We start from the raw sequence: 14,659 nt of genomic DNA, 5'->3' as shown, positions 1-14,659 counted from the left end.
TATACAAAGTCCTACCTTTGTCTAGACCACAGCCCTTACCCTACAAGGAGGGATGTCTCCAGCCCTGGTCCCTTGTCTCCCCAGCATGGAGGAATGTGAGGCCTTGTGCACCAGGCTGGCCATCATGGTGGCTGGGAAGCTGAAGTGTCTTGGGAGTCCACAGTATCTCAAGAACAAGTTTGGTAGTGGATATACCTTGGTGGCCAAGATGAAGAGTGATAGTACAAATGCTGATATGGAACAGTTCAAGGAGTTCATCAAGTTCACCTTTCCAGGTATGATAGCTTGAGTATAACCTTCCCAATACATGTTCTTGCCCCCTCCTGTGATGAGAAAGAAAAGCTCCTTGGTGATCCTCTTACTAATCCCTCTTTGGTATGAGCTAATTATTGTTTTTAAGGTTTCCCTTTGCCAACTAACCTTGTGAGTCCTGCAGCCCTCTCCTACCCCAGCCAAAGGATGCCTGGGGAAGGATAATTAGAATTGATGGGCCCTCTTTTCCCTTCTTAAACAAAGAGCCTATAGGTCATGGGTACAAAAAAAATTAGATGATTATGCACCAACCTTCATTATAACCTTCATTATTATGCCACAGAACAATGTTCTACGCATGTGGTAGGATAATAGAGCCATGCACTAATCTATATGTAAAACTTTCAAGATTGAATGGGAAGGGGGCAGCTAAGTGGTACAGTGGATAAAGCACTGGCCCTGGATTCAGGAGGACCTGAGTTCAAATCTGGCCTCAGACACTTGACATTAGTGTGACCCTGAGCAAGTCACTTAACCCACATTGCCCTGCCCCCCCAAAAAAAAAAGATTGAGTGGGGAAATGACAAATAAGTTTGGTGTGGATAAAGTAAAAGGAATAAATGCATCTAGGGAAAAATAATCCAAACTATATTTTATAGGACAATGCTATTTAACATAAAAGATACCACTATCATTTATGATCAGTTATAATAGACACTGGGAATCACTATAGAACCAACACTAAAAAACAGAGGGAAGACAGCTCCTTACAAAAGATCATTAGTTATAATGGTTGCACAGTTATGTAGAGCTGCTCTCTTGTTCCAGAACTGGAGGTACTGTTTCCAGCCTCCTTTTGTAGACATTGTTCTCCTATTCTTTTGGAACCTGTTTTGGACCCCGGGCCCTGCCCTTTGCTTGACATCACTTTAAGTTGTAATCCTCTACCTCTTTCTGAATCTCTGATCACTCACCTTGGCTTGTCTGCTTGGTTCTGCACTTTGCTTGCTGTCTACACTTTGATCGTACATACAAGATTCTGATCTCTCAACATCATCCCCTGGAATAAATATACTTACGTACCCTGCCTGCATTTATAGTAATGGAAACCAAATTGTTATACTTGCCTATATACTACACTATCTGCCCTGCTCCACTGGCTTCAATAAGCTCCTTTCCTGGTCTACTTTATATTTCTGCTACGCACAACCTAATACTGAGAAGCAGGTCAAAAATCATTGTCATTAATTACTTCTCCAAGAGGTGATATAAGATAAAAATGCCATTCAATTCAATAAACATTTATTAAGTTAATGCTTTATGTGCAAGTCACTAACTTAGGTGAATGGAAAACAAAGAAAATAGTCCCTCTTCTGGTAGGGTTCTGGTAGAAGTTCTGGTAGAACATGAGGACAAATGGGTAAAATACAAAGTAATTTGAGGAGTGAGAAAGCTAAGAAAGAAGAGGGCCAGGCAAGTCTTCAGAGAGGGGGAGTACCTAAGCTGAAGCTTGAAAGAAGACCAGAATTGTAAGAGGGGGAAATGAGGAAGCATTCCAAACACTGCAGATGGTCCTTATAAATGTTCCAGTGTGGGAAGCAGAATGTTGAGTTCAGAGAACTACTAGGAGTCCAATTTGGCTGGAACATGGAGTTTATAAAAAAGGAACAACATGAAATAAGGCAGAAAAGGTAGATAGAAAATGTTTGGGGCAGCTATGTAGATGGCAGTTAGAGAGCAGGGAGACCAATTAAGATGCTGTTAAAATAGTTCATATGAGGGGCAGCTAGGTGGCGCAGTGGATAAAGCGCTGGCCCTGGATTCAGGAGTACCTGAGTTCAAATCCGGCCTCAGACACTTAACACTTACTAGCTGTGTGACCCTGGGCAAGTTACTTAACCCCAATTGCCTTACTGAAAAAAAAACTAGTTCATATGAGAGGTTATGAGGACCCAAACTAGGATTATACCTGCATGAGTAGAGAAGAAAAGATGGAGGTGAGAGAAGTGGTGGCAAAAAAATTAGCTGGGCAATAATTGGTGCAGTGGATTAAGTGTCTGGCCTGGAGTCAGGAAGACTTCTTTTCCTTAGTTCAAATCTGGGCTCAGATACTTAGTATCTGTGTGATACTAAGGCAAGTCACTTAACTTAGTTTCCTCATCTGTAAAATGAGCTAGAGAAGGAAATAGCAAACTGCTCCAGTATTTCTGCTGGGAAAACCCCAAATGGGGTCATGAAGGGTTGAACACAACTGAAATAACTCAATGACAACAGCAACAAGAATCAGGTTAGCAAAAGATTGAATTTCAAGAGTGAGAGAGAGGATGAGATGTTAAGGCACTTAGCTATTAAGAAGCAAAGCTTTTTAAACTGTGGGTCATGGGGGCAGCTAGGTGGTGCAGTGGATAGAGCACCGGCCCTGGAGTCAGGAGTACCTGAGTTCAAATCTGGCCTCAGACACTTAACACTTACTAGCTGTGTGACCCTGGGCAAGTCACTTAACCCCAATTGCCTCACTAAAAGAAAGAAATAAATAAATAATAAACTGTGGGTCATGATCCCACATGGGGTCACGTAACTGAATGTGGGGGTCACAAAAATTTGGCAATAGTAAAAGGTTTTGTATACCTATTTTATTTATACTTATATACCTGGGGTCACGTAAAATTTTCTCAGGTAAAAAGGGATCTTGAGTGGAAAAAGTTTAAGAAATCCTGGTCTATAGAGAAGTAGATGTTGCAGTGTGGAATCCAAAAGACCTGAGTTCAAATCCAACCTCAGAAACTTTCTTCATAACCCTGAGTAATGGTAACCTTGAAGAGAACAGTTTTAGCTGAGTGATGAGGTAACAAGCCAAACTACAAGGGTCTCAGAACCAAATCTGTGGCAAAAGAGTGGAATCAGTAAGCATAAACAATTCCTTTTAGGATTTTGGTGATTAAAGGAGGGAAAGATAGAAAAGATTAGCTTGTAAGGATGGTAGCACAAAGTGCAAATGACAGGGTAGAATCAAGCATGTTTTTAGGCAACAAAGAAATCAATAGATAGGGAGAGATTAAATATGAGGTGAAGTGGAAAATTATTGGAAACTCCTGGGGGAAGCAGGAAGATACAACATTGAGAGCACAAGTTGAGGGGTTGAAAAGATATCCCAGATTAAAGGACAAGCAGATGTGGGTGCATATGTAGAGACATTTTGAAATGAGGAGTTAGGGGCATGAAGGAACCCACAATGACTCACCTCAGTTTTCTCAGTAAAATAGAAAGCTCACTACTGATTCGGGAGCAGAGTTGGGAGTTTCAGAAGAAAGGTTTGGAATAATCACCAAAGAGAACAAGTTAGAGAAACAATCAAGAAAGAATGAAAAGATTTCTATGCAGCATTGTAAGTCTATTTGAGATGAGATAACATGAATTTCTCACTGATGCAGTAAATACACTTTTTTTTTTTTTTTTTGCTGGGCAATGAGGGTTAAGTGACTTGCCCAGGGTCACACAGCTAGTAAGTGTCAAGTGTCCAAGACTGGATTTGAACTCAGGTACTCCTGAATCCAGGGCCGTGCTTTATCCACTGCACCACCTAGCTGCCCCATAAATACACTTTTATAACTTCTCCCAAAGCTATACAAGGACAAAGGAGCAAGGGATTTATGGGTGGAATACAATGTGCGTGTATTTATGTATGTATGTATGTATGTATATGTATATATGTGCATGTATATGTATATATAAAGTTAAGACTCTGAAGCAGGAAGGTGAGATCAAAGCAGGAGTAGTGAACTGGGAAAACAAGGAAGGATCGGAGGACTAGAATTGTCCATGAGGATGAAAAATAGTTTAAGAAGAATGAGTTAGAGGGAGAAAACAGAAGGACAGGAAGTTATTATCAGAAAAGAAAAATTTCATAATTTAAAATCATAGCACAGTTATAGATCATGTTGAAATGTGATAAGGTGTGACCACCCCAATCTGGCTAGGTGCAGTTAAAGATAAAATAATAACAATAACTGACATTTACATAGTCTTATAAAATTTGCTGAGTACTTTGAACTTCACAAGAACCCTGTGAGGTAGGTACATATATATAGGTGACTGGAGTTGAAGAAGTTGATGAGGAAGGCTAAGATATTCAGAAGAACATTAACATGTATGATGACATCCCCAGGTTTGAGAGTAGGGGTTATAGTGTAAAGGAAGACTGAGCCAGGTCCTAAATTCCTTGAGAAAGAAGATTGACTTGGAAATGGTAGCTTATAAGAACAAGAATATGGTCTCAGTGATATAGACCAAACCTCAAAGAGGGAGAGTTTGCTGAATTGTAGTAACAAAAGGAGGATCTAAGAAAGTAGCACTGGGGACCAGAGTATTGTGGCTTCTTCTCCTGCGAAGCATGAGAGAAATAGCAGCCTCCACTAAAAAAAAAAAAAGTGTTCCTTCCAGAGAAAAATCAAGCCCCTATGAGCACAAGATGTACAGAATATGAAAAGAATTTCAGCATCTCAGAGATCATCTATTCCAAACCATACTTGAATAAGAAACTCCTCTAAAATGTCTGACAAAAGATTCTCTGCCCTGTTTCTACCATACCCTACTTTTTTTTTTTTTTTTTTTTTGCGGGACAATGAGGGTTAAGTGACTTGCCCAGGGTCACACAGCTAGTAAGTGTTAAGTGTCTGAGACCAGATTTGAACTCAGGTCCTCCTGAATCCAGGGCCTGCACTTTATCTACTGTGCCACCTAGCTGCCCCCACACCCTACTTTTTGTGGGGGGGGGTTTGGGGGGGGGCAGGGCAATGAGGATTAAGTGACTTGCCCAGGGTCACATAGCTAGTTAAGTGTCAAGTGTCTAAAGCTGGATTTGAACTCAGGTCCTCCTGAATCCAAGGCCAGTGCTTTATCCACTGCGCCACCTAGCTGCCCCCACACCCTACTTTTTTACCTTTCTCAACCATTGATAATCAAATCAATTTCATTTTTTACTACTATGACAAGTATAACACTCTTAATTTCCTTTAGTTCTGTAGGCTGCCTAGGGGGGAAACTCCCTTTCCTAACTCCTCACATCCATCTATTTCAGCCCCATCCCTCCAATATCCCTATTCATTTTTCCCTACATTTCTGTTGTGCCTCTGGACCCCCTGTTCTATTGTTAACAAACTCCCCAACATATCTGAATTTAAATCTGGCCTCAGATACTTAGTAACTTTATGTTCTTGGGAAAATCACTTAACCTCTGTTTGCTTCAATTTCCTCATCTATAAAATGGGAAAAATAATAGCACCCACCTCCCAGGGTTGTTTTGAGAATCCAATGAAATAATCATTGTCAAGCGCTTATGTGCCTGATAGGGCATAGGGCGATTTTTATAATATTACATCTGTTCCATATTCCCCAAAATCCTTTCCATTTTTCCTATTTTACTTATATGGACATTTTATTTCCCCCAATAAAATGTAAGGGCAGAGATTATTTTATTGTTTTTGTATCACTGGCACCTAGAACTGTGCCGGTCATATTGTAGCAGAGATAGCAACTTGCATTATAAATGCTGGTAGAATTGAATTGTTCGTCCAAATTTTGCTAAAAGACATCCGTGGCAATTTGCAGGGGAGGAAGAAGGGAAGGTGGGAATCTCAGTTATGTGCTTGTAACCAGTTTGGAAGGAGCCATCAGAGGGCCAGTTGGCTGGAAAAGAAAGAAAGGCATTCTAATTGTTTAAGACTCTAATTATTAGGAATATTTTCCAAGTCCAAATTTGCTACTTTTCAGCTTCTACTCATTGTTCCTAATTCTGCCTTCTAGAGCAAAACAAATCTTATCTTTCTTACATGGCAATCTGTCAGATATTTGAAGACAGCTCCCATACCCTGCCTAATTCTTCTCTTCTCCAGTTTGTTCAGTTAGCTTTCTCATAGCATGATTATGTTGAGAACTCATCATAATATCACCCTCCTGTGGATATTTTCCACTACATTAATGTCCTTCCTAGAAAGTAGAACCTAGGACTGAATACAGTATGTCAGATGTAGCCTGACCCAGCCAAAGTACAAAGGAACTATCACCATCCTGGTCCTGTACACTTTGCCTCTCAATGTAGCCTAAAATTGCATTAGTTTTTTCAGCCCTTAGTCATTCATTCATTCAATCAACAAGCCCTTAGTGTATGCCAGGTGTGATGCTAAGCTAAACCCTGAAGAGACAAAGAAAGGGTAAAACTGAGTCCTTGCTCTTGGGGAGCTCCTGTTCTAATGGAAGAGACTGTCTGCAAATAGTCACACAAGTTCAAGGTATATTCACTATAAATACATGATTTTGGAGGGAACGGACTGGGAATGGGGAAGGAAAGGCCTATACAAGACTGGATTTGAGCTAAGTCTTGAATGAAGCCAGGGAAGGTAGGATTTGGATGTAAAGAGAAAGAGCTTTCCCTTTATGAGGGACAGCCCGTGAAAAGGCATAGCCAGGAAGTGTGTGAGGAGCAGCAAGCAGGCCAGTGTTGGTGGGTCTTCATTTACGGAAGGGAGTAAAGTGCAAGAAGAAGCCATGCTGTGAACAGCTAAACTGAAGATTTTATATTTAATCTTGCAGATAAAAGTGAACTACTGGAATTTATTGAGTAGAGAGGGACATGGTCAGACTTATACTTTAAGAAAATCATTTTGGTGATTGAGTGAAAGATGGATTTTAATGAGGAGAGAACCAAGGGCAGGGAGACCAACTAGCAAGCTTTGCAATCATGCAGGCAAGAAATGATGAGAGCCTGTACAAGGGCAGTGGTCATGTGATTAGAGAGGAGGACATTGTAACAATTGGAATGAGACCACCTGCTGGAGACTTACTGTGGGAGGGCTCCGCCATGAGGAGAAGGCATCTGAGGGCAAGACATGCGGCTCTTTGGCGTCAGGAAGTGACGTTTGCTGGTGGGAGGAAGAGGGGACGAGGCTGGCTCTCGCTTTCTTTCGCCAGGACTCTCATGGAGAGTGGAGCAAGAGAACTGTAGCTCCCCGAGATAGATAGATGAATCTAGGCCTTTCTCTCTCTTCACCAAATTCTTATTCTCCTTAATAAATGCTTAAAAGTCTAACTCTTGCTAAAGCTTGTAATTTATTGGTGACCACTCATTAGATATTTTAGACAAACTAGCTAGAATTTTAGCCCTAACAACATGTAACAGGGGTGTTGTGAAGGTAAAAACAAGATCTGAGAGCAGATTGGATATGTGGAATGAGCACTAGTGAGAAGACAGTACCAAGATTGCAAGCCTGGGTGACTGGGAAGATGATTGTTTCCCCAGACAGTATTAGAGTAGTCAGAGGGCAGGGTTTAAGAGGAAAGATGATAAGGTCTGTTTTGGATCTGTTGAATTTGAGGTGTTTACATGACATCCGATTTGAGATAGTCAAAAGGTAGCAATGCAGATAATATAGGACTATAACTCAGGAAAGAGATTAGGCTTGGATATGTAGACCTAGAGATGATAGTTGAACCCATGGAAACTGATGAGATCACCAAATGAGAGAATATAAGAAGAAAAGTGAAAAGGGCCCAGGACAGGGAGACCCAAAGTTAGTGGGCATGGTCTAAATGAAGATACATCCAAAAAAAACCAAAAACTGAAAAGGAACAGGCAGATAGGAGAATGAGGAGAGAATCGTGTCAATAAAACCTAAAGAAAAGAAAGTATCCAGGAGAAAATGATTGACAGTGTCAACAGTTGCAGAGAGATCAAGAAAAATGAGGATTTTGAAAGATTATTAGATTTGGCAACTTTGGATTAGTCATTGATGACTTTGGAGATATTCATTTCAGTGGAATGATAAGGTCGGAAATCACATTGCAGAAGGTTTAAAAGCAAGTGTTAGGAGAGAGAGAAGATGGCTTTCTCAAAGACTTTATTTTTTTTAATAATAAGCATTTTTATATCTGGTTTTGAGTTCCCAATTTTCTCACTCCTTTCCTCCCTCCCCTTCCCCTTTCCTGAGGTGGTACTCACTCCTTTTTGATACTCTCTTCTCTGTATTTTGGGACACTTTTCTCTTCCCTTCTATAGTATTTCATTCAGTGATCTCATCAGCTCCTATGGATTTAATTACCCTCTCCTTTATGCTAATGATTCTCCAATCTACCAATCCTGCCTGAGACACTCTGACCTCTAATCTTGCATATCTCCTATACGTTTTAAACTCAACATGTCCAAAAAAGAACTCATCTTTCTCTCTAAAACCTCCTTCCCTCCTACTTCCCTTATTGGGTTTCTTTTTGTTTTTGTTTTTTTGTGGGGCAATGGGGGTTAAGTAACTTGCCTAGGGTCACACAGCTAGTAAGTGTCAAGTGTCTGAGGCCGGATTTGAACTCAGGTACTCCTGAATCCAGGGCCAGTGTTTTATCCACTGCGCCACCTAGCCGCCCCTCCTACTTCCCTTATTACCATAGAGAGCAATATAGTACTTCCAGTGTCAAAGACTGCAGAGAGGTCAAGGAGAATAAGGATTGAGAAAAGGCCATTGTATTTGGCAACTAAGAGATCATTAGTAACTTTGGAGAGAGGAGTTTTAGTGGAATGAAAAGGTCAGGAGCCAGATTGTAACAGTTTAAGAAGAGAGTGAGAGGAGAGAAAGTGGAGGTACCTGTTGTAGATGGCCCTTTAGAGGATTTTAGCTACAAAAGACAAAAGAGATCTAGGATAATAGTTAGCAGGAACAGAAGGATCAAGTGGTCAGAAATTGAAAATAAGTGAGAATGAGGATGGCAGAGGGGCAGTCTGTTGGAGGAGACAGGAGGGAATGGGATCACTAGAACAAGTTGAAGGAGTAGCCTTGGTAAGGAGTAAGTCATTATGTAAGACAAGGGTGAAGGAGGAGAGAGTTACAGAGGGCACCTGAATTATAGGAGATGGGAAAGAGGAAGTTCATGGCAAATGGCCTCAAATTTTTTCTGTAAAATATGAGGCAAGGTTCTCAGCTGAGAAAGTGGGGAAAGGGGGAGCCATGAGAGGTTTGAGGAGGGATGAAAAGGTTTGTAAGAGTTGCTGTGGTGACCCTGGGCAAGTCACCTAACCCTCATTGCCCTGCAAAAAAAAAAAAAAAAAGAGTTGCTGTGGAAAGTGGGATAGCAAATTGATAAGTGTGGTATAATTGGATTGCCTAGCAGCTGAGGGCCTGGTTGAGGTTAGGCAACATGTCTGTAGTGAACATAGTAAAAACCATTTTGTAATATTCTCCATCTTCATTCAGCAGCATGTGTAGGAACAAAAGTAGTGAATGGTGAGAGTGATCTAAGGCTGAGGTTAGGGTGGGTGTAATTGGCAATATGATAAGGGGGCTAAGGATTCAAGAGAGTAAGACAGAATAGAGTTGAATTAGTTCACCAAGGGGCCAAAATGGGGAAAAGAGGAGAGTGTACCTAGTACATGGGAGATGGCTAAGGAGAGAAATGAGGGGTCAAGGGATTGGAGTTCATAGTATGGTTGAAGAATGGGGTTTTGTAAGGGAAGGCAGAAGGAGAGGTGAAAAGCCAATAGGTTATGATTGGATAAGGGGATTTCAGACTTCTTGAATATATAAATGGTACATTTGTGGGTGATGACAAGATCAAGAATAAGACCACCTTTGCACAAAGACCTTCTACAAAGATCCATTGATCATATTCACTGGGTGAGTGGCAGTATTTCAGATTAATCAGAGTCCTTCCTGATTAATTTCAGACACTTGTCCACCTCCATGGAAGGTATCCTAGTCCAGCTAATCATTCAGGGTTCCCCTGATCACCCATTACATGTGTCTGTTCGTGTGTAAATATAAGAATTTGCAAAGGCTCAACTATTCTTCATGGGCTGCATTAAAGCATGTGGATTCTAAACCAGCAGGGTGTTTTTTAATCTATGAGTTCTCTCTATTTTTATGTACTGTAGAAAATATATCATGAGAAGTCAAATAAAACAGGAAAACAAATCTGCTTCTGCAAGCAGCAATCATGAAATCTCTTCCAAAGAGAAATGGCTTTTGGATTATCTGTTCTTAGAGATTATCTACACCTATAGGCATGCCTACAAGGGTGTGCTACATGTGTGGCCAGCAGATCCTCCATCCTTCTTTTCCATTACTCTTTATCTTCTTCTTCCCATTCCTATCAGGGAAACTAAGGGGCCCAGGCAATGGCATTTCAGGGGGTGCTGGCACACCCTTCTAGACCCACCTATGTCTATACCAGTGTTCTCCCTCCATTGGTGTAAGTGATTTGACAGTAAAAATTATTTTGAATTTAAAAATAAATTTACCAGGAAGCAGCTATTCCCCATCACTTTCCCTCACCAAGTTCTCCCCATTTTAGGCAGATCACTGAAGCATGAGCACCAAGGAATGGTCCATTACAACATACCCAGCGATAACCTCAGCTGGGCAAAGGTGAGTGTGGGGAGCTGACCCAAACTAATGCCCCATAAGGCAGGACTGAGGACCAGCCTTATAGGGGATGAGTACTGTAAAGCACTGACAATTTGCACCTGAAGGCTCAGGGGCCATCAGGGACCTTTTATCTGAGTAGTGTAGTGGAAAGAAAACTGGACTTAGCATGGGAAAATCAAAAGGGAGAATAATACTCTACCTACTTCACAGCGTCTTTGTGAGACTAATTTTTCAATCTTAAAACATGATATAAATATGAGTTTTATAACCTGGAGACATAGATTATTCTAATTAAAAACTCATGTCAAAACCTTTAGCAAGAGCAGGAGTTAATAACCTCAGAGCTGTAAACTTTTTTAAAAAACATTTTGATAATTATTTCAAAATAATTGGTTTCCTTTGTAATCATATATATACATATATATATACACATATATATATATATAATTTTATATTTTAAAAACATTATTCTAGGGGCAGCTAGATGGTGCAGTGGATAGAGCACCGGCCCTGGATTCAGAAGTACCTGAGTTCAAATCCAGCCTCAGACACTTAACCCTTACTAGCTGTGTGACCCTGGGCAAGTCACTTAACCCCCAATTGCCCCCCCCCCAAAAAAAAAACAAAAAAAACCCATTATTCTAAAAAGTCTGCATGTTTCACCATATTGCCAAAGAGGTCCATGGCATGTGTGTACACACACACATACACACACACACACCTCCTCCAGTCATTTGTTACAGTTTTTGACTACCAAAGGGGTGTGGAAAGAGACCTTCTTTTTCTGTGTCTTCCCTTTGACTATTTCTCCTACTACCCAAACCCCACCTACATTTTTCTCCTAATACCTACATAAGAATAGGGGGTCCAGGGCCCCTCTAGGATGCTCTCTGGGGAACATTGTTAATATTTGACTCTGTCTGCTGCCCTAAAGGTATTTGGTATCTTGGAGAAAGCAAAAGATGTATATAAATTGGAGGACTATTCCATCAGTCAAATCACTCTAGAACAAGTGTTCCTGAGTTTTGCTGAACAGGGAACAGCAGAAGATGAAGAAAATGACTAAAGAGTTCTCCCCACCACTGGCCCTTATGACATGTGTCTATATGTAGCAAATAAAGGGACATTTATTCTATCTGTCTTAACTTGTCTTAATTTATCAATGTAATAATTTGTTTTCTACTTGGAGAATTCAGGTGAGTACCCCTGGGTACAATAAGCTCATTCCTAATTGTGCAAGACATGGGAGAAGAAATCATAAGTACTCAGAGCCTGAAGTGTTTCAATGAAATGGCTACGCTTTTCTTCCCAAAACCAGTTCAAGAAAAGAACAATGTTTAGTAGAGCAGAGGACAACTCTCTCCTGAGTGTTCTGAGCTGTAAGTGGAACAAACATTGAGAGTAATGGAGCTAGGCTTAGGAGACGCAGCCTTTAGAGAAGTAACCATCTCTTTGGGCAGCCCATGGGGTAGCTGACCAAGCCCCACTCCCCTAGGATGGTGTGGGGGGTGGGAGTTGACAGCCAGGGTAAATCATACAGCATTCCTTCCCCTTAACATTTCTTGACATATAATCTAATTAAATAAGGACACCTATGGGGGATAGGGAATATGCTTTTAGGAGACAAAAGGAAATTATTGTGACATTAACTACCTGTTCTCTCCTTTTTTACTCCTTAATCCACCATTCCCTCAAAAAAAAAAAAAGAATGTATCGGAAGCATGAGTACCTCAGATGTTCTTTAGCACTATTTAAAACATCTGTCTTTTATGTCACCATCCATATCCCTGGAGATTCAGTCATTTGCTCCCCAAAGCAGTTTCAGGCCACTACACAAAGTCCCAGTTACTGGAATATTAACTTAATTACCACTCCCTACAAATGAGTCTGGGATCAGGCTTCATGAAAAGCTATAATCACTGGCAGGATCAGAGTAGTCTCTCCATTTTCAGTGCCTCCTGGCTAGCAAAAACAATGTACTATTTGCTAGTTCTTTGTATGACATCCTGAAAAGAGAATCCAGGCACTTTTGTGTAATGATTACCTCTAATACTAGGATCAGATCATAAGAAAGAAATTTATCCTACCCTTTTTCCAGATGAGAAAGACTATACCATCATCTCCTATAAGCTCATTATCCAAATCTTATTTGAATAAGAGATACAAACTCTCAGAATTGCAAGAGACCTCATAAACCAACTAGACTAACCCATATGTGAACATTTTACTCAGCAAATGGTTATCCAATTTTTGCAAGAAAACCACCAGGGAGAGAGAAACTAATAATGTCTGAGGCAGTCCATTTGCGAGCTTCTTTAAAAAAATCCAATCTGGGGGCAGCTAGGTGGCGCAGTGGATTAAGCACCAGCCCTGGATTCAGGAGTACCTGAATTCAAATCCGGCCTCAGACACTTGACACTTACTAGCTGTGTGACCCTAGGCAAGTCATTTAACCCTCATTGCCCTGCAAAAAAAAAAAAATCCAATCTGCAACAAAAGTCAACTAAGGCAGAGCTCTGAGCAGGTATCAATTTATTAGGGAGGCTGGTGGTCCCTAATCAATTGGATCCAAGAAACTCCTCTGTAATCAAGGATCCCTTTACTTGAAGGCTGCTTGCTTTTATAGAGAATGAGAGATCATTAAAAATAGAATAAAGTGGCACAATTCCTGATTGATCAATTCCAAAAATAGAAAAACCCTATAATTGGCCAAGGGACATGTCCACCAAGCACCAGCATTTGATGAATCAATAACAATTCACCAGAGCTCTGGGACTTTCCACGAGCAGTTAAGAGCATTAGGCATGGGGGGAAAAACCAGAGAAAGTGGGGAAACTGTTTCTTTTTGGAACACAGCTCTAATAGCACATTCATAAGAATGGGGTAGGACAAGAATAATACACAAGTTAATACAAATCTTTATAATAGGCCTAGCATAAGCATAAACTTAACCTATAGATCAATTAAAAGCAATACAATAATCAATATATAGTGGGTTAATTAACCTTATATAACACCTATCCTACCAGTGTTAACTAAATCAAACTCAGTTCTATCCTACCTACCTAACACAACACTGATACTCATTAAATGACAATGAACTGAGTAAATTATCAAATTGAGTAGGGGTATCAAAAGCATTTTCACACATTCTACTTATGGATAAATCCAATTGTTAGGAAGGTCTTCCTTATTTGAAATCTAACTTTAGTAGTAAGTATAAAAAAGGCAGGGTTTAAACAAGAATTTGCCTAGAAAAGATCTGGGGCTGCTATTCGACTAAACATTCACTATGAGTATATGGCAACCAAAAAATCTCAGAGGCATTGAGAAGCATAGCTTCTAGTAATCCGGAAGTGAGAGTTTTCCTGGGTTCCACATTTAAGTTTAACCTTCATTAACATTTTCTCCAGCACTTAAGTCTAGACAGTCAACAAAACCCAGGTTTATAATGTTTTGCCAGTGTAAGGTGTAAATACTCACACTGGCAATTTAACTGTCCACTTGCGGGAATTCATTTGAACTGGCTCCAGTACCTCCCTGCATCTAACTATTCTGTGATTCTATGAATTAAGGCTTTTAGGATTAAACCAAGGGGGCAGCTAAGTGGTGTAGTGGATTCAGGAGGAGTTCAAATCTGGCCTCAGACACTTGATACTTACTAGCTGTGTGACCTTAACCTCATTGCCCCACCCCCCAAAAAGGGGGGGGGGCAGATGAAACCACAAGGTAGCTGATTTCCAAATGACTCTGTATATCCTTTAATAAACATCTCTAACTTTGATATCATTAATCTCTAATATGTCACTCCCAACACCTTTGTAATTTGAACCCAAGTATTGATTGGTTTATCTCTCAAGCTACTACAAATTTCTAAGGAAAAGGAATATGTATCCCATTACTGACATGTATCACTTCACTACAAATACACACACACACACACACACAATGTGCCATGCACTATATAACAGACCATGTGAGTGGGTAAATCTATGACAAAATGC

The 14,659-nt window shown here is 40.4% G+C and overlaps 1 protein-coding gene across 1 annotated transcript in view; it reads left to right on the top strand.

Moving 5' to 3' along the window:
• LOC122751450 (phospholipid-transporting ATPase ABCA3-like) overlaps nt 1-11,721 on the top strand; it is a 161,907-nt gene extending 150,186 nt beyond the window's left edge. Inside the window, 3 exon segments of the mRNA XM_043998512.1 lie at nt 85-275; nt 10,582-10,655; nt 11,590-11,721. Coding sequence (XP_043854447.1) covers nt 85-275; nt 10,582-10,655; nt 11,590-11,721 — 397 coding nt within the window.
• Nucleotides 11,722-14,659: the final 2,938 nt, after the last annotated feature.

The sequence above is a fragment of the Dromiciops gliroides genome, chromosome 1 (genome assembly GCF_019393635.1).
Source record: "Dromiciops gliroides isolate mDroGli1 chromosome 1, mDroGli1.pri, whole genome shotgun sequence".
NCBI lineage: Eukaryota > Metazoa > Chordata > Mammalia > Microbiotheria > Microbiotheriidae > Dromiciops > Dromiciops gliroides.
The sequence above is the reverse complement of the archived record's forward strand: the minus strand, read 5'-3'. Positions and strand labels throughout refer to the sequence as shown.